Raw genomic sequence first — 20,365 nt, 5'->3', positions numbered from 1 at the left:
CCTTTAGTCCTTTACAAAAATGCTAGAACTCTATGTTTAGAGTCCGACAAGCAAACTCTAACCTGAACATAGTTGCAATCAATTGTCTAAATATCGCTTATCGGTATCGTATCGGTTAAGAGGTAAAACGATATATCGGAGATATATCGATATGCATCGGTTTTATCGAATTTATTTATTTTCAATAAAATTTATAAAATTATATTTCAAAATGTACTAAATAAACTAAACAAACGGTATTAAGTAAAGTAAAGAAATAAATACTTATTTTTTTACAATTAAAGTACACAAACAGCACCTAATAATAAAAATAAGTGTTTAAGAATGATTGTTTAGGCTCGAATTTCATTATATATATTTAAAATATATATACAAAAGATATAAAAATTAGAAATATATATGAAAAATGAAAAAAAAAATACAATTTTTTTAAAAAGAGAGGAAATAAATATTAAAAAATGAAAGAAAAAAATCAGAGTTTGACCGATATTTGACCGTTGACTAATATATTCAACCGATATAGGCGATATCGTATCATTTTCTAAATATCATTGATATATCATCTATGTATCGGCCGATATATCCGATATTTAAAATAGGTGTTGCAATATCGATTATGTAATGTATATCCTTCAAGTTTCTTCTTAATTGTCAGTTTAATAGGCTATGGCCCATGGTTGGCCAAGTTCCTAACTTGTTCCATTGATACTCCTTTTCCATTCCAAGTTCTTTAAAATGTCAATTTCCAATTCTTTACTTGCAGGAGGGAGAGAACAGTTCCCCTTTATTGGCGAATCACTGATTCAATAACTTGGTCACAATTTCTTGCTTTTCCAATGCTTTCTAGGATCAAGCTTGATTTCTGAGCGGTATTGAGCTCCCATGAAATGCTTTGTATTTGTGATTTTATGTTGGAATTATGAATCCTGAACTTTTGAGAAACAGCTTCAAGTTCTCGCCACTATTGGACATCTCCTGGCCTTGATATCTTGTGTATAACAACGCATGTACACGTAAACAGAAATCAGAAAATGCTAGGGAGCACAAGAACTTCAACATCCCTTATTCTTTTGTACCAATAAGATCTGAGGAACCTGGATCTCTTGAGTTTGCTGCTAGATATCCTAATAACGATTCTTGCTTCTACGTCTGCCTGATCTTTACTGCAGCTTGTTTGGCTAGCCATGGTGGAGATGGCCATCATCAACATTGACGAGCACCAACATTATTGATCTGCAGTAATGGCTGAAAATTTGTGGCCGACTTCCTTGCTATATATACGTTTCTCTCCTGAGACTGTCAATTGTCTCATCTCCATCAAAGTTTGAATCATATGAAGTCAATCACAACAATAGTTTTGCTCACAATGGAATGCTGTATTGGTTGAGTTACAGTGGCGAATCCGTTATTGATGGACAACAGAACTAGTGCTAGAATACCTACTACTAGGAGCAGAACGGTTGATGGTGAGTTGGTGATGATAGTGATCACTATGAATTTTTGTTCACTAAACTTGATGGGTGTAACTGAGCGCGTCTGTGTTCGTATCTTCGATTCACATTCTAACTTCCACAACAGAAGACATTTTCTTACCAATAGGTACTCACAAACTAGCTGGTTTGTTAAATTAGCACAGTTTTGAGATTGGGAGGGAAAAAGAATAGTAACATTGGAACTTTGGAAGGGAGATGATACAAGTGAAGGAGATATGGATACTATCTGATAACTCACAGAACAGAAACTAGCATCGATTTAGAACTGCTTTGAGTTTAATCTCGTTTAGTCTAATTCCACTCCATCTATTTCATCTCCCTCTTTCTTCCCATATGTTTTCCTCTCTTTAGCTAAAAGAACAAAACAAAACCGAAATGTTATCAAAGACCGCCAAGGAACTTTTTCTATACTTGAAATTATGTAAACAATATAGTGGAAATACAGCTTATGATATTTATGTATTTATCAGAAATGGAATTTAAAAGAAATTACTCAACAAAGTTGCAAGTGAAACACCAACACATCTACAGCAGCTCCAGCAACATGAAAGTATTGATGGCTCTTAACATCAAGCCAGTGCATCTGTGCATCATTCCAGATCTACGATCCCAAAATTGGAGAGAAGGATCTTTACTTGATCAACAAAATCTGAGCCAGTCGCATATTCCGTTAGCATTCCAACAGCAAAACCAAACATTGCCCATCTGTAAAGTCAAAACCCAAATCCACGAAAAAAACAACAAACCAGTTCAAGAAACAAAATTATGTCAGACAAGTACAGACTACATAACTTGAGTTTTTATTCAAAACAGTTGACAAAACAAATAGTAAAAAGTAATCCATATACTAAGGAAAATTGAGTCCGAACGAGGCAAATTGACTTATAAGTACATAGGGGTTTCGAACAAGTCACTAACAATTAGAGAGTTCATGGGAAAAACCTTGGAAGTTTTGAGCAGGTACTGCACTAATAAGCGACACTGCTAATAGATCAGGAAGAGATGCCAACACATTTAGAGCCAAAAAGAGACCTACAATTCGATATCGTTTCCCTTCCTTTTGGAAGCAGATTACTCTCAAGTACGTATCTACAAATGCCTCGAGTTCTGATAATTGTATTTACAAATTACTTGTTTCAATTCATTCAATTCTAGAATGCATTTGGTATTTATTTCACTACATCACCTGTATAATTTTAGTGGTACGATTTATCAAAAACCAAGTTCGTAAAACCATCAATACACTGAAGCAAAAGAAAAACTATCAAAGCTCTCCATTTCCTAAACCAAGGGATTCAATCCAAAATGGGAACCCATTCTAGCTCCTACAATTATGATTCAGTACCCTGGATTGAACAATATGTTTCTAGTTTCACAAGTTTGCTTGGAATCACTCTTAGGTTGCTAGACCAATGAGTCATCAGTCATCACCATATGCATCCGTAATGCCTTGGCCCTCTGAAGTTACAGGGTTTAGCTATGCCAATTTCTCACAACTCTAAATTTAACTTCAATAGCCTAATTAATGTGCACAAATCATAACAAACCAGATAAACCATAGTTCCAAAATCACAGATATTTACCTTCCATTGCTAATCTCATTCTTGCCAACCCAGCCAAAGAAGGGACCCTGACTCGCAGCCTCAAGCTTCTTCTGCTTAAAGTAGTCCTGAATCTCCTTAGCCTTCTGCCTCTGGAACTCAAGAGTCACCACATTCTTGTCCTCCACCATCGTCAGCCCGGCAACCGGAGCCGCCGGCTGGGGCTGCTGCTGTTGCGGCGGGGAAGGGGACTTAGAGGGAGGTGTTGGGGGCTTGAGAGTAGGCGGAGAGGGCTCCCTAACTGAAGGAGCAGCAGGTCTTCTTATAGGGCCTTCAGTTTGGGAGCTCCTGATGATGGTGGCGGTCTTTACATAATAACAGGGCTTGGTGGAGGAAGAGAACACAAGAGAAGAGTTGGTAGAGGAGGAGGAGGAAGAGGAGGAAGAATATGAAGAGGAAGATGAGGATGAGCAGGTTGAGAGTTTGATGCAGGGGAAGGAAGATGCCACTGACATTTTTGTTTGTTGGGTTTGGTTTAAACCGAGCTGGAGAATATTGGGTTGTGTTGTGATGTGGGTTTGTTGTCTATCATCAAAGAGAAGAAGAAGAAGATGATGATGATGATGTTGGAAGCGTTGGATGGTTTTTTGTGGATAAGGTGTGGCCAAGTTTCTTGAAGAAAAAGAGGATATATAGTCGTCGTTGTTGTTGCTGGCTAACAAGTCACTTGCATGGCTATAGCTTCAGGTTTGGCGCCTTTTCAAGCGAGCGAGTAGCGTGCAAGATTAGAGATAACAATGAGCAGGGTAGGATCTGGGATCAAAATATCATATCCATACCAAATTTCAATTACGTTCTCATACCTGTCCTAATTCCCGTTAGAAAGTAATTGGTATTCTCCGTCCACATACCCGCTCGGAATCTGTTTCTCATACCCGACCCCAATACCCGTTAATGATATTTTGTTATATTATATAAAAATTCATATGAAATATAGAAAAACGTAAAAATCTAAAATAAAAACTAATATCATGATGAAATTAGTTTTTTTTTACATTAATCCAATTTAAACCAATACAAATCTAATTCAAAAAATAATAATAACTATAAAAAAGTTTTTATTTACATAAATATTAATTAATTAAATAATATTGAAACATATATAATATATATTTTATTCTTATTAGATATGGATGGGGTTGCGGATCAAAATATCATCCCCGCCCGTTATCCGATTCCATATTTCGAATATAGGGGATCCCCATACTGGTTCCCTGTTTTTACCTATTACACAGCCTTATTAGGGTCGAATACCCGTGAATACCTTATCCGATGGGTAATATTGTCATCCCTACGCATGGCCCATAATTTCTGATGAGAGTGGGAAATTGAGGGCATATATTTGTACTGTTGATTCAAAGTTTTACGATTATAATTTTCGGCACATTAAATACCGAGACTACTGTCAACGGAAAAAAAATCTAAGGGATAACTTTGATTAGTAGCTTTTCAAATAATAAAGTTTCAAACCTATGATTATAATATTTTATGTTAAAATCATTGGTTAGATTGATATTAAACTGAAATTACTGAAAGTTCATACATGATGTTTGCTAAATGACTCCCTAAAAAACTATCAATCCACCAAGTGGCATTCTTGAACTTAAACTTGAACTTAAATCATAGAAATGACACGATCTGATTGATTGAAGTTTGTTATAAAAAAATTTGTCTTGTTCATGGGTCATGCATTTTCCAGCGTATTTATACCTCTGATATCTCACTATATATCATTCAAAAAAAAATCTCACTATGTTCAAAGTTGTAGAAATGCACTAACTAGTTTGATAACATAGACAACAGTTTTAAGCACATGCATCGCTATCACAATTAAATTGGAGATGAGCCGACTCATCCCAATTGTATTTCAATGATCTCAGGACCGATACAATACCTCTAATGCCATTTTGATTAACCAGTCTGAACTCTGAACATTCAAATAATCACTGTGTATATGATTATAACTTGTCACGAAGAAGCTAATATGGTAGTTGATAACTTTGCTAACCTAGACCACCCTATTTCAAAAATTATCTGTTGCTTTTCATTGAACTCTTGTATAAGCTATTAAGCTTTTAAACTTGTGCTTCACGTTTTCAGCCGAAAAAGTGGATAATTTAGAAGTTCATCCTACCTGTTAGCAGATTTTGCATCCAAACAAGACCATTTCCAACCAGTGAATTCACAAATTTTACAATCTGAGGGTCTTTGTTTCCTTTTCTAGCACCTATGTATATATTACATCTAGAGAAATTCGAAATATGGATTTCATTCACCAGATGTAGGATTGCAGCCAATCTACAAAGAATCTTAGCACTCTAGAGTAATTCCCAAAAGGAAACACCTGGCCTAAATGAGTAATCACTTAAATCAACAAAATTGTAAGAACAAACAATTGTGCATGGTCCTCTTGTCAATCGCTAAGAAACAAAACTTTAATGAAAAGATCTCATTTGGAATGATTTTCTACCATCTAAATTCTGATATTGGTGAATTCTACGTCTTTGATCATCCCAACTTCAAGCTTTTGGTTGTAATTGAAAAATAAAAGAGTAAACAGACGAATAGGAGACATTTCCCCTCGTCAAAGGATGTATCAATCTGTGTTGCAGAAAAATGTTGACCAATATCTGAATCAAAAACCAATAAGGGAATGCAAATGCCTTTGACCGCACCATACTTGAACACCCTAATTTTCTCTCAGCTTCCGAGAATGCGAGTAACATCAAGAAAACCAGGCACAGATCAACCGCAGGCAAAGAGAGTAAATTTCACTAAATTAGAAAGGGATTAAAGCAAACGTAATTAACAACTGACCAACTTAATAAATCAGCAGGTGCTCCACCCATTTTATAACACATTGGTGAACTTTTGAGGCTCTAAAACAATGAAAAACACCATTATGTTTATTAAAAACAAACACACCATTATGCGACCAAGAGACTTCAAGTTTATATGTTCTAGTTATGTTCAATTCACTTTAACAAGTCAAGCCACCACAGAAAAAAGTCCTCTATATGAATCCCAGATTGTTTTCCTTTTTCTTCCCAGCACATTGTACATGAGCATCATCTTTTGGATATAGCTTTCTTTTACAAGAAAAGAAAATACAAAACCAAAACAAACAAACAGGTTTTTTAATTTTTAACAACACAGATTTTGTACAACGAGTGGAATGAGAACAAGAGCTCACATTTAGAAGGTGAACGGCAAAGAGCTCCAGTCTAAACAACCATATGATATTTGCACAAAGTAGAGACATTTAGCATCTAATTCTAAGCTAATATCATGCTTTAAATTATGGGGCATAACATCAATCAGGGACTTTGGGCAATTGAGATTTTACGTTAATAATCGCAGGAACCCACCAAAATCTCAGATTGAATCCAAGTTTTTAAGACTAAAAGAGAAATGAATAAAAAATCATTAACCAAATTGTGAAAAGGAAAGAAGCACACTAATTACGATAAATAATGAACAATGGAGTCACACATGGAAAATAATAAACAAAAAGCTGTCCCAAACCTGGACTGACAAAATTGAAACCCACAGAAAAACCCGATATAGACAGAACTATTCAATGTGATGAGCATAACCATAAAAACTCCTTGCTATTGTGATGTTCCCGCATCAACTCAAAAACCGCTTTTCTTCTTCCAGAAATAAGTAATGAACCAAAGAGGCTGGTAGCGGTATGTTACCTGATGCATTGTTGCATCAAAAAAGTAGTCGCCCAAATCATCATCAGGTACAAGCCAATCTACATAACCACACATGAACAACTTCTTTCATTCCCATTGTTGAATTCATCATCTGATCCATCTGCTTCACTGCCAATTGGATGATATTTCAGTCAGAATAAATATAAATAAATTGACAAACAGATACAAAATAAAATAGCGAAAAAGCAAAAACCTACTCAAAGCACACACGTACACTAAATAGATTGTTCAACAAGTATATGGCATAGCAGATTGATCAAAATTTTATCAAATTAAAAACATGGATTACAAGAAATCAATTGACAGGAGGCCCATTAAAGGTGAGCAGAAAACGAAAAAAGTAAGACATCTTTGCAATCAATCGTTGGACTTATGACTCTCAACCAACTAAATATGCATTAATCAAAAAGAAATATCCTTATAAACATTGCAGGCTATGGAGTTGATCAAAGGGTTTAACAAAAAATATTTATATATATAATTTATTATTTCTCATACAAATGCCACTTACGCCACTTCAAATCTGTTGTTCTTTTAGTATTTGTTTTCAACTTAGCACAACTGGCCCCTGCGTTATCTCTCTTAACCCAAGTAGTCCTTGCTGTCAAGTTTACTTATGCACGTGAGTAAGCCTTAACACGCAAGAAAAATGATAGGAGAGGAAAAGGACAAGAATAAAATTGGCAAGAAAAGGAGAATACCACACTTGCAAACTAATTGCGCCTAAACATTACTGAACACAGAACCAACCAGCTAAAGTGGTAAATTTTAAACCCCAGGACAATTACGATAACTATCCCTTCTTTTACCAGATAACCCCAAAAGCATAAGCTGTTATGCAACCTTGTATATAAACTGACACTGTGCAACCCCATTTTGCACACTAATAAGCAGACAATCGAATTACTTCAGAAGCAGGTGGGGAATGGGCGATGGAGGTTATCGTCCAAAAAAAGTTTAGGCACACTAGATCCATATAACATGACAGACAATCGTTACTAGTCAGAAGGTCAACTTGCTGGAAAAGATGGCATCAAACTTACAAGTTCCATGCAAGCAAACCAATCAACCAAATGGGCTACAATGCATAACTCAGAAGAATAAAAGATTAACATTTACCACAAAAATCAAGAGTGTAATATCTTGGCAAAACTTGCTCCTCTATACACTTGTGAAGCAACCATTCCAAAGTTCAAAATGGGAAGATTAAATATTATCTACACTAGAATTAACTTAAAACTCCACAACCATAACGTCCACTTAATTTTCTGTAAGATCTTATAATCCATACTTTAAACAGGTAGCAGAATTTCAGAAAAGTAAAATGCAACAAAGTTCAAAAAGCATGACATACAAATTGGGGACAAATGTTAACAAATACAAAGAAATCTGAAAATTATGAAGCATCTGTATTACTGAATAGTTGTTTAAGAACAGAGTGCGCAGGTGAAATGGAAGAAAGAGAAAGTAAGGTGATAAACAGAAGTAGAAAAATTGAAAAGATGATTCACCATATCATATCTTAGATTCTTTTCCTACACGACCAAATTTATCACCACTCACTAAAAAGAATTTAGACAACAAAGAGAAAAACCTTGAAATATATATCCCAAAGAGATTAATCTCACTATTACTTGGGTTGTCCACCAATTGGGTTGCTAAATAGTAAATACAGACTAGTTCTGAATAGAGATTGTCCACAATAATTTCCTAAGAAAGCTATATTCTTTCTATACATATCTCCAGTGGATAAATTTATCCCCGTCTACGTCATAAATAAGTAGACAACGTCTTTCGCTTATTAGTCCCTCATCTAAAAACCTCTGACATAGTTCTCTAATTCTTTTAGTCACCCAAATCAGCTATTCAGCTTGCCAAAACTTCAATGAGATGAGATAGGTAGTAACACTAATCAGAACCAATAAGCCAAGTTTAATCCAATAAGCACATTACTTCTAGAATTCAAATATATTGGTCCTTTTTGCACCATTTTTTCAAAAAAAAAAATTATTCCTACCAAGGCGATAGCACAGGGACGGGGGCGGGTAGTATGGGCAAGCTGGTTCCACTAATTTTATATTAAAAGTAATGACTAATTGGAATTGGAAGGAAGAGGAGTAGGGGATTGTTTTGTTCTTACTAATTCTCTAAAATTAGAATAGAATCAAAATCATTATGATAACTAAAATTCCCTTGGAGGATATATGTTTTAGTTTTTTTCATACCTAATTACTATAAAACGATATTAGAAATAAGCAGCTAACTGTTTTAATATGAAAAATTGTCCTGCTCACAGTAAAGCTATTAAGTTGTAAAAGCCTCGAGTGTAAAGGATACATTTTATGCTTTCTTAATCATTTCACACATAATATTGATACACACAGCATCAGCAATGTAGTACGAGCATCAACAACCGATTGTTAAATTAGATGTTTATCAAATGGTTCTTAATTAATTTCCTACCATTCCCTGATGATTTATCCCTAGTTCCCTACCACTCTAAATCACAGGCCTTCTGGTTTCATGCTCCTTAAATGCATCTCTGAACTAAGTACTTTTCTCCTCAGCATTTGTATATTCAAAAATAGCAAATGTATATCTCGTCAGCGTGACACAACCAGTTCATGGTTGTGCTTATTGCACGAAAAATGACTAAATAAGGAAATTTATAAAGATCACTGCGCTCATACTAATGGAAGAACATCAAATACCTGGGTTCAAATTCTCTGATATCAACGAGCTCACTCCCACAAGTATCAGTCCACTGCACCTTTCTTTTTTCTACATCGCCTAGAATGTGACTATTTGTTTCACTAGATTTTTCACGTTCATTAGAACTCTCGACAGAAACTGATAACCTTTTTGATGGCTTCTTCAAGCTACTTTTGAGAACAACTTTTTTGGCAGTATGAAACTCCTCAGGAGAAGCAGTATGATCCTTGCCTTTGTCAGAGGCAACAGACTCGTGCAAGACATCCTGCTGTTGAGTAGGGCCCACTTTAAGGGGAGATGGAGTGTCAAGCCCTGCGGAAGCGCGACCAAAGCAGACAAAGGAGGCGCAACCGTGGGAAAGTTGGTTCTTCGTGGAAGCCAGCTGGAGGTGAGTGTCAGATTCTTGGTCCACCAACTGGTACTGATTCCACGGCGAAACTCTCATGGGTTTATCGTCGTCCCTGTGACCCAAGAGAAGAAGGGCCAAGCCCTTGCTATACCCAGTAGCCGAAGACGAGAAGAACCCTCCTCCTTCTACTGCAAATAACATCAGTTCTGCTCATCTGTGCACCAAGATGAGCCTTCTATTCAGTTCACCACTCTCCTAAGACGAACCAGCGCCACCCGACTATATAATTCACAAATAACTCACCGTCAGACTCGTGATAAAAATATTACCATTCGCAAATCACAGTGCTAGTGCACTAATTCAAACACCATTCAATGCCATACCACTAATCAAATTCACATAACATAGCAAATTCCAATATCAATTCAAACTGGACAGAACATGTTCAACCAAGATAGTCAATTTACACGGGAAGCTCAAATCCAGATACATAAAACCAAATGCATATAAATAAGAACATCAACAATCACATAGCTCAGTAGACACAGCCCTTAGCATTACTGCACATTAACTTCAAGTAAGTAACTTTCAATCGGTAAATAAACCAAACAGTAAATAAATCACAGCAGAACTTAACCAAATTTTTACCTCTTTCAAATTCTATGCAATTCTCAAAACGTAAAAGAAAACAAACCCAGCGTAGACCTAAATCAACTTCCGCTAACACCAGAACTAGCTAAAACACTGAATTCAAAGATCAAAACAGAGTTTGGAATATGAACCTGGATTTTGAAATTTCTATATTTCTTTTTCTTTTTTTACAAAAACAAAAAAAGAAGCAATAAATTCTTCGGCTTTAGCAGAGAATCAGATCAAATACCTGAGAGGAGCTGGAGAAGTAAGAAGTAGAGATCTCCGGGAAGAAGAAGAGGAGGGAGGAGTTTCGCGGTGGTGGGAATCGGCGGCTGTGGCTCGGTGGATGGTGGCGCGGACTAAAAGAATCGGACAGGAGAGAGAGAGAGAATGGAAAAAGGAACCAAAGAGAAAAAGAGGTGGGGGGAGCTTACTTTTATGGTTGCTATTATTTAAAGGTTAAATAGGAGAGTGACATGATAGCGATGGGTCGTCGCACTTCTTTCTCTATATATTCATTTCCACTTCCATTTTCTTGTCTTTTGAGATTAAAATTGACACTTGTTTCATTTTTCTTCTGTTTTTTTTCCTATGAATCAAACAGATCTTCATTTCTTCATGAATAATTTTTTTGGATGGGAATGTGTATGGAAAGGATGGTGATTTGGGGGAGGGAATGATACTAATTCCTGAAAATGGAGAATATAATATATATTATTATAAATCTCATTTAATGCATATAATCAATGATCTAAATAGCGGTTATGAACATCGTATCGGTTTTGTAAAATAAAGATATAACTGGGATATATCGAGATATATCGGATTTATCGAGATATATCGGATTTATCGTTTTTACTAATTTTTAATTAAATTTAATATATTTATAAACATATACATCAAAATATACCAAAATATATTGAGAAATTAAAACTTATAGAAAATAAATGTACTAAATAAACTTCATAAAAAAATATCTAATTGTTTTGACAATTAAAATACATAAATAATATTAATTAATAAAAATAAAGGTGATCATTCATCATAAACTCTCTCGTCATCGAATGTTATCGACGAAAATTTTATTTTCTTTAAATTATTTTTTGAAAACGACGTGATTTTAAAACAAAATTTAAAAAAAACATCAATATGTCAGGTCAAACCCATTTGACTTGATTTTTCAGATTGACTGATATAATAGACCGATAAGCAACTTATCGTATCGTTTTCTTAATATCGGGGATATATAAGTGATATATCGAGAATATATCGAGATATTTAGAACATTACATACACCATCATAAACGATATTACTCAACTTAAGTCGAAACAATGCAATTGACTTTACTAACTGGTGTTGGTCCAGTCTGTTACTGGCCACATAAACCATGTTTAGCACCGAGGGCGGAGCCATTTAGGAGCCCCGTGCACCACTTAGCTAGAGTCTGAAATGATCAATGCTACCTATTTACCTTAGTGGACTAGACAGTTTGGTTGCAAAACCTTGGTTTCTTGTTCGAATCTTGCCAGCAGCACTAGCATTTTTTTTTTAATTTCTTGAGGTTTTTATATAAACTTATTCTTCATGTAATTTGTAAGTATACCTATTGATAATTTATTTAAAAATCAAGATAAACATCATTTTTTTACTGATAAAGATAAACGTTATATATTTTTACTAATATTTACTAAACATGTATAGTTGTAACTTGCGCACATGGTTACTGTTTAAATCATTTTTAAAAACACTATAAAATTAATGTTAGTTCTGTAGTACTACAATATTTTGTGCACCAGTAGACTTAAATACTGGCTCTGCCACTGTTCAGCACCGTTGGTCCAACCAAGAAAGACATGGGACTTTTTGAGCCCGAAAAATAAGCAACGCTATGGATACCATGACCAATCACCATCGATAAAGAAGAATCTTTCTAAATCACTTCGGGTCAGCAGGGCCTTCAAGCATCCGTTACGGCTACCAAAAATTTCACCATCGAACGCGTGTTTAAGTGAATAAATTTGGTAGACCAACTTAACAGTCAACAGATCGCTAGAAGAAAAGATTCACAGCTTAATGAATCTAATCAGACAAATATATTTAAGGTGCTGCAATTCCTTTTCGAAATGGAATCTTTCTTGTACTTAAAACATTTTTCATTTTCTCACATTCCATTTAAACAAATACAAATGGGCCAAAGTCGCATACGTATCAATGGAAGAAGATATATCTCAATGTGGTTTACTAGGGTTTCAGTTTCTTTTGTAGCAGCTCTCATTATACGTCCACCGTACCATTTTATATGTTTCCTTTCTCAATACCATTTACCTTAACCGCCCCATTTTTCTCAGAACTCTGGCCACTACAGCCCCATAACACACACATGCATCCAGTAGCCAGACGAGTACTAAAAGCACCTCCGGATCCCATCACGTACAGTCACTGCCCTTCACTGAGACCTCCTGTAAGGGGCGGTGACCTCTGGGAAGTGGCAACACCGTCCACTGGTAGCTACAGAAAGAAGAGAGTTTTGTATCGATCAGTTCGCGACTTGGTTCATCACCGCATACGATCAGTTCGAGGCATCTACGGCTGTCACAGAGTATTTACGATAAAAGAAAACGTGCATGGATATGATGCAATCGATTGCTTCATCACTTCAGAAAGGAAAAAAAAAAAGAAGAAAAACAAGTTGATGCATATAGGCTATAGCAAAATCTCATGCAAGAGGAGATCCAAGTTTATATGGAAATATGGGGAATCAATAATATGAAACTATTTGATTCATCTCAAACTTTATTAATATCCTGGCCGGGGGATCGATCAATAGGATACTTGTGAACCTATTGCTCACAGAACTCCCTTTTCTTCTCAATGATATAGGAAGCGCGCACGACATAAAGCTCAATTCTCAAATTATGGCTCTGCTTATCTAACCACAAGGCTCCCTCCTGCAGATAAAACCAGCCAGCCACATGCATTATTGTATCAGAACCATGCCGCCCCGGCCTATATCCAAATATCATAATAAAAGCATTAACATGGACTGCACCGGCCAATTAAATGCAAACGTCGAAGTAGTAGTAATTCAAATTGCTCAAGTTTTAGGGTGGCTACTGTATATGCATATCAATTTTCTAAGACTTGTCAAGTCGAATGTCGTAATAGAAGTATAGAACCCAGCAACCCCCATTACACAAGATGGCGAGGAATGTAAACAGCTATTCTAACTTATTAAGTACCTTCATCTACTCTGATGAAAATGAATTGGCATATGGTGTTTGGATCCCTCTATTTTCATAGCAACCGGACTGCCAAGTGCTAATATGAGAACTTCAATTCAAGTGCTGAGGAAAGCAACTCTTTTCATACTAAACATCAATCGTACAATTTAGAGTTTTCACTTATAGAGCATAACTGTATTTAAACTATGAATAATAATCAACTACAATTCATTAGCCAGAATATTCAATCGTAAATCAAGCAGAATCAGCACCTTCACCGGACACAATCTTTCAACATTAGAGGCAGTTCCTAATACAAGCATAATATTTAGTAAAACAGACTGAAACAAGACAATAATGACCAAAAGGATACTTTACAGAAGATGGAAAAGACCAATTTAATCTCCAACCAGTAAAGGTAAAATAAAATTTTGGATTACCACTTCCACGCGGTGCTTCTTCCGTTGCTGGACTTGAACCAAAGAGGAGTTTTTTTCACGTTCTAATGTCTTCCATAACTTTTGACCACGCCACAGCAAAGGCTACTTGGACGGACCATCAAACCATACTCAGTAGTGACCAGGACTATCTGCGTGCATGTCCATCGAAGAGTCGTTGAAACTCGGAGGATTGACATCCCTATTTGGTTGAAGAAAGTTAGGTTCATTGTTCCGGGCAGATGGCAGACCTGTGCCTGGGCAAGAAATGTGATAGTGCTGAAGACTCTGACGAACAGGGCTCGACAGAGCATTTGAAAAGACTGAATTCTTGGACTGATGATCACACTGCTCAGTACGAATTCCATGCCCATTATTAGGAGCAGATGAGCCAGAAGATATTGGAAAACCCGAGTTTGTAAAATGCAGAGACGATGGTGTATGCTGATGTTGCCCTGCCACTCTAGGGGACAATGATGGGTCCTCCCCACAATAATCCAACTCATTCTGAATGGAGAAAAAAAAGTATGTTATAAGCTTCAAAGAAAAAGTTGAATAAACAACAGATGTATGACTCTATAAACTTTAGAATTATACTAAAATGAGTCCTTGCTAAAATTTCGTTTCGTCCTTGCTAAAATTTCGTTTCAAAGTATCTGACGATGCCCTAGGGGGCTATCCCAAGTGGTGATGGAGAGGGAAGCTGACAAATGAGGAGTTTGATGCCTTCCAATGTAACAAAAAATATAATATAGGAAGTATAAGAACCCGCCATAGAAAGGTATGGCCATTTTGAAAATAGACTCATAAATGATTAGATAAAACTAAAATATGAATTGGCCATCTTAAAACAACTTCATGTTTAAAAGCTAAGCAAAACTGGTGCTGAGATGACGATTTTCTTTTATTTTGCCATTCCATTGGCAAAGGTTGCTTCTCCTAAATTTTGTTTTGCTGCATATCTTCAGTGTCCACAGACTTATCGAGTAAGAAGGCTTAAATTATTGGCTGGTGTATTGCCATCTCTAGTAGGAATATATTCCCCTAGAGCAACATTCTCCGGATATATATGCAACCAAAGACAGTTCCTACTGACCAAGACCATTACTAATGTGTTGAGTTATCACAAACAAACTGTGACTGGAAAGCAAGAAGCTAATATTCGTAATCCCCACCAATTCCAGTGGGGACGAGTATGACGATAATCTTAAAAAGAAGTAACAGATGGTCAGTTCAATATTTTCATTGTCAAATCCCGCTACTAGAACCTGTGCATGTTTATCTAATAAAAATTTCCCTTATCAAGTAATCTTATATAAAGGCAAAGATGGTAAATGTAAAATAAAGAAAAAAAACAAAAAAACAGAGAAACAAAATGTGGGAGTTGCAACTCCTCTCAACCGTGATATTTTTTAAAGTAAATAAAAAATGAAGCTAGTACGTTTGTGAGAGAGAGAGAGAGAGAGAGAGAGTCCACACAGATACAGGAACATTACACACTTATAATGGCGTGCAAGGTAGGAAAATAAATTAGATTGAGAGATCAAGTTACTAAAATCAAGTCACAGAATGCAATCAAACCACTTTGTTTCATAAAGACATGTATTAATGGCAAGCAGCTTCTCGCCATTGAAATTATTTCACAACGCACACGACAATATCTTGGAACATATTCAAATATTTTGATAAGCAATCCCTAGTTCACTGATTGCATACTATCAAACGATTTCATGAATCGATGACCACCAACCATAACATATCATAATTATCAGACGAGAAAAGCTGAGTAAACAAAACATTGCTGCATAATTGAAGATGATACAGCATTAGGAGGGTCCTTTAGTGCTAGTCATTAAAAGGTAATCATGTGATTGTTCAAGATGTCGGCAAACTTCAAAGTCCAAGAGTTTTAGCGGCCCATATATAAGTTTAAAGCCATCCATGAATTTCATTCCATTCTTTTGAAATATAATCCTATTTCTTTTTTTTTTCTTTTTTAAAGGTACAACATAGTACCCAGTCGTACTATATTTTGCTAAAGTCCAATAACATGACCTGATTACCGAGCAATGACTCAAATTTTGTTTCTATAAAAGGTACCCTAAGCCTAAGGTAATGTATACAATAGCCTCTTAATTACTCTAGTACAATCTATATATGAATTTAAAAGTATAAGTTGTAATCAAGAGAAATATCTGTGTTGTGCAATTTCATCATGGAATAAGCTGCAATAATTAGTAAGTTCAATGCAAAGGACGGATCCCAAAAACTATATCATGATTGTGGTGCCCACTCCTGAACCACAATGATCCACAGATGCATACTGTCCCTGACAAGGCAGGTTCAGTACAACAAAATATTATTAAAGACAGGTTTATAGCAACAAACCTGGAGGTAGTTGAGTACATCGCCTGTTGCAACTCTAGATCCCCCTTCTTGTTGTCTACAGATCCACTGATAAATTTTATCCTGAAAAACAATAAAAAATAAGAGTTCACATTGCCAAAATTCCATCAATAAATTGTATATATGTAGTGCAATTTGAAAGCATTATGTGCAAGCTTTGTAGTTACAATTGCTGGTTACGAGAAGGCTACAGCAAGTGAATGGAATTTTGATCAGGAATATGTAAACCACTAATCCGTCTCAGAAATAATGGAAGCAACTTATTCTACACATTTTTTGAGACACTCACTGACCAGTAGACACTACACAAAACTATGAATAACCCACGTACTATCAAGATGCCTATAAAACAAAGAGGAAGGAACCCATATGTGTCCTGAGCCAGTCCGGCACAAGTGCACAATGGTTCAGCAAAAGCTTAAAATGGCCTAAAGTGACTACTTTTCTCAATACAAACTGGCCTAAACTGGCTTCCTCAGAAGAACAGAAAACCAAATACGTTAGAGTCCCAGTCACATGCAATTCACTCTAAACAACAATAAACAGGGCCAAAATTAAGACTGACATTGTTTAGTTCCACTAAATTCTACACTACTCTTCGCTTATCCAAACAATCCACACTATTCCTTGTATCAATTCTGATGAATTGAATATACATATCATCACTCAAAATCAATAAAAATGCAAACTTTATTACACCAATACAATAAATAAATAAAACTCAAAAATTTAATATAATTCACAAACCACCAATCACCCAATTCAAAACCAAAAAATTACAACACAATCCAAACCAAAAAACAAACATCTTTAATAAAAAAACGCAACCCTGATTTGAAAAATAAAAAATTGAAAGGGGGGAGAAAAGGGAGAGAGGCTTACGAGGGCATGACGTTCGCCGGCTTGGAAGGAAAGCTTCTGATGGTTCATGGCTTGTGTGTAAAGCTGAGAGAGGGAATTGGCAGCGCTGCAGAAGGAGGTGTACATGCTTCGATCCACCTCATCAAGGCTGGTGGCCACCGACTTTCTCTTCTTCCCCATCTGCCCAGGAGGTTTAAGCTGACGATGATCGATTGTGTTAGAGAAGATGAAGAAGAAGAAACCCTATGAATTGAAATTGGGGAAGATGGGTGGGCTTTTGGGATTCTCCACATATAAAGGTTTTCAGACGAGGAAAGACACATGGTTACTATCGTGGCATTACGTCCCACGTGAACATTGCTTCAATACCCAAACTGTTGCTACTTGCACTCTGTCGATTTCTTGTGTTTTTTCTTTTTGATATTTTTTTTGGGCTTCTAATCCAAATGAACTAGGGAACTTTGAGACCAAACATTAGGAAATTGAAACTTGAGAGGAAGGTAATAGATCCCTTTGAGGGATTGTGTGTGGAATTACTATAGGGTTTTGATTGTTATCGACAGTTTGGAGTTATTTGCTTGATATTTGGAGGGTCGCGACGCCTTTAATTGCGAGTTTGGTGTTGTGTGGAATGAACTGTAACACTCGTAAAATTGCTTGAATATGAAACAAACCGGTTACGAAAGTGAATTTAGGGGCATATGTGGATTTGATACATCGAAAATTATTCCCTTTACGGCCATGGAGGATCACGGTAAGTAAATTAGTGATGTGGCAATCAATGATTGGTTCTGTAAAGATCAATAAGAAATTTACCATTAAGCCTACGTGTGGGATTGATAGCTTGTGAGAGAAATACCGAATTTCAGATTTATTTGTGCATCTCTCTGCTTTGTCCTCTCTCCGGCACATCTCCTCATCTGGCCACCGATTGACGACGGACCAAGCTCAAAAAATACTCATCAACGCTTTCTTTCTATTTATGTCTTCAATTGTCACATACATCCACTCTAAAAATAGATCGGAGGAGAAGAACCTGACCCCTGTTCTCTGCAATCTAGGCCAAAACTCTTGCCATTGGCCACTGATTCTCTTGCATGATGTAACAATCTTTACCTCATCTCCAAGGCCTACATGCTTATGTATTTAGTTTCTCAATTCAATAGTTTTTTATCCAAACCTCATTTTTAGTTTTCTGCCATGTCAGAGTTCTTTATCAATGGGAGCTTCTTCGACTTCCATTGGATGTCATGAAACAAAGAATTGTCAACGGAACTATTGAAAGCACATGGACAAAATCAGACCTCTTTATTTTGAGCCTATAGAGTTATACTCGGCTTCCATTACAGAGAAGAATTGTGTGAATCTAACAGTTGCGACGTCAAAGAAGAATTGGGTGAAAACTAAGACTGACTTGAAAGAGGAAAATAAACAAAATGATGAAAGAGGCTAGGGAACGATGGAGATGATGGGGCACATTGTCTTGTTTTTAAATAACAATCACGCGTGCCAAACATGGGCGGTGAATTCATAGCGTTTCACGGCCGTGGACCAAATAAGCTCCGCTGATACATGCCAGGCCTAAAGAGCTTGTGAAAAAAATAACTCTACCTACGTCTTTAGTTTTTTTTTAGGGAAATATGCGAAAATTTAATTTAAGAGAAAATGACAATTATAAAACATGGGAGCTCTAGTAGTTGTTGTATTTGATCAAACAAAACATGGGAACTATGGGTGGTGGACATGGATTCCTCACTCTCTTCCTCCTACTCAAAGTAATTATGAGTTTTTTCAACATTGATGACATCCATGAGCCAGTTAGGCATAACCCCTAACCAAGAAACACGCCCTTTAAAACAGACTATAAACTTTGCAAACTATCTGCCACAACGTTAGCACTTCTTGGAATATATACAACCTTGAGAGACCAAGTTTAGGAAGCAAAAACCTAACTCTTTCAACTAACACCCCCTCTTCAGCAAAACAAACATCAACCTCATTCACCATGTTAACCATACCCCAGCAATCACTGTTCATACCCTTCATACCCATCACCAAAATACCTTGATGAATCACACCCTCCAGGTCTAGAATTAGAGAGATGACAACTTAGTGTTCTGCAACAGCCCATACCAACTTCCCTTTACTATCCCTAACCACAGCCCCCAACCCAACCTTATTATTTCTCCCCTCAGACATAGAAGCATCACAATTTAATTCAAACATAACTGAGATTGGGGAGCTCCAATGTACACCATTATGTTGCCCATTATAGAAAACAAACCTATCCTCATTCTCACTATCATGAAAACGGGTCCATAACGCAACAACTCGCTCATACACCACATTTGAGGGCCTAGGCTGCTCTACATGATACATAGTTAAATACGATTTCTCCTATTCTAATTATGCCAAAACTCATGCCCCAATAACAACACGGGATAGACAGAGAGATGAAAGAGACAAAATAAGTTATTGTTCCCTCATTCGTTGCTAACCTAAAAAAAAAAAATACTATGAGCGGAGGAAACCCTAGTCGCGCCACTCCCCTATCTAGGGTTTCATCCAAACCCTACCACTATAAACCAATTTTCTTGTTGCTCCATACTATCCTAGCCTCTGCTACCCTTGTTTTCTCGTTCACCATCATGTCATCCCTAAAATAAGTCATTGTAAGCTTTGCTAACTCGCTAACTTTAGCAAACAGAGATGTCATCGATGTCTCATGCTTAGATCCCTATGATGACCATCCCCCAGAAATCAATCTCTTCCTCTTAGCTAAAACCCTCCCCACTAAGCCAGTGGATGCTTGTGATTTGCAAAGCCACTTTTGCCGAATCTGGAGCCTACGACGGGGATTTAGGGTTTAGGAGTGTGGTCCGTCTCTCTTTGTATTTCGTTTTGACCTTCCCAAGGAACGAAATACTGT

The 20,365-nt window shown here is 36.5% G+C and overlaps 3 protein-coding genes across 3 annotated transcripts; all 3 read right to left on the bottom strand.

Moving 5' to 3' along the window:
- Positions 1 to 1,887: 1,887 nt before the first annotated feature.
- Positions 1,888 to 3,706, bottom strand: LOC126784514 (light-harvesting complex-like protein OHP2, chloroplastic). Its single transcript, XM_050509979.1, has 2 exons — positions 3,077 to 3,706; positions 1,888 to 2,198 (listed from the first exon to the last, which is right to left on the bottom strand). Exons 1-2 carry the CDS (start codon positions 3,547 to 3,549, stop codon positions 2,084 to 2,086), a joined length of 588 nt encoding a protein of 195 aa, XP_050365936.1. The 5' UTR covers positions 3,550 to 3,706; the 3' UTR covers positions 1,888 to 2,083.
- Positions 3,707 to 6,532: 2,826 nt separating this feature from the next.
- On the bottom strand, positions 6,533 to 10,900 carry LOC126784512 (uncharacterized). The gene is made up of 3 exons (XM_050509976.1): positions 10,758 to 10,900; positions 9,528 to 10,156; positions 6,533 to 6,924 (listed from the first exon to the last, which is right to left on the bottom strand). The coding sequence occupies exons 2-3, from the start codon at positions 10,076 to 10,078 to the stop codon at positions 6,855 to 6,857; spliced, it is 621 nt and encodes a 206-aa protein (XP_050365933.1). The 5' UTR covers positions 10,079 to 10,156; positions 10,758 to 10,900; the 3' UTR covers positions 6,533 to 6,854.
- A 2,942-nt stretch (positions 10,901 to 13,842) lies between these two features.
- Positions 13,843 to 17,742, bottom strand: LOC126784513 (uncharacterized). The gene is made up of 3 exons (XM_050509977.1): positions 17,458 to 17,742; positions 16,558 to 16,638; positions 13,843 to 14,676 (listed from the first exon to the last, which is right to left on the bottom strand). The coding sequence occupies exons 1-3, from the start codon at positions 17,614 to 17,616 to the stop codon at positions 14,302 to 14,304; spliced, it is 615 nt and encodes a 204-aa protein (XP_050365934.1). The 5' UTR covers positions 17,617 to 17,742; the 3' UTR covers positions 13,843 to 14,301.
- Between the last annotated feature and the right edge of the window lie 2,623 nt (positions 17,743 to 20,365).

The sequence above is a fragment of the Argentina anserina genome, chromosome 2 (assembly GCF_933775445.1).
Source record: "Argentina anserina chromosome 2, drPotAnse1.1, whole genome shotgun sequence".
Lineage (NCBI taxonomy): Eukaryota > Viridiplantae > Streptophyta > Magnoliopsida > Rosales > Rosaceae > Argentina > Argentina anserina.
The sequence above is the reverse complement of the archived record's forward strand: the minus strand, read 5'-3'. Positions and strand labels throughout refer to the sequence as shown.

Coding starts and splice junctions, on each gene's coding strand:
- LOC126784514 (XM_050509979.1), bottom strand. CDS start 3,549: ATGTCAGTGGCATCTTCCTTCCCCTGCATCAAACTCTCAACCTGCTCA. Junction 2,199..3,076: donor AATGAGATTAGCAATGGAAG/GTAAATATCTGT, acceptor TTGACTTTACAG/ATGGGCAATGTTTGGTTTTG.
- LOC126784512 (XM_050509976.1), bottom strand. CDS start 10,078: ATGTTATTTGCAGTAGAAGGAGGAGGGTTCTTCTCGTCTTCGGCTACT. Junction 6,925..9,527: donor ATCAGAGAATTTGAACCCAG/GTATTTGATGTT, acceptor TCCAATTGGCAG/TGAAGCAGATGGATCAGATG.
- LOC126784513 (XM_050509977.1), bottom strand. CDS start 17,616: ATGGGGAAGAAGAGAAAGTCGGTGGCCACCAGCCTTGATGAGGTGGAT. Junction 16,639..17,457: donor CCGGCGAACGTCATGCCCTC/GTAAGCCTCTCT, acceptor ATTGTTTTTCAG/GATAAAATTTATCAGTGGAT. Junction 14,677..16,557: donor ATGTACTCAACTACCTCCAG/GTTTGTTGCTAT, acceptor TTCTCCATTCAG/AATGAGTTGGATTATTGTGG.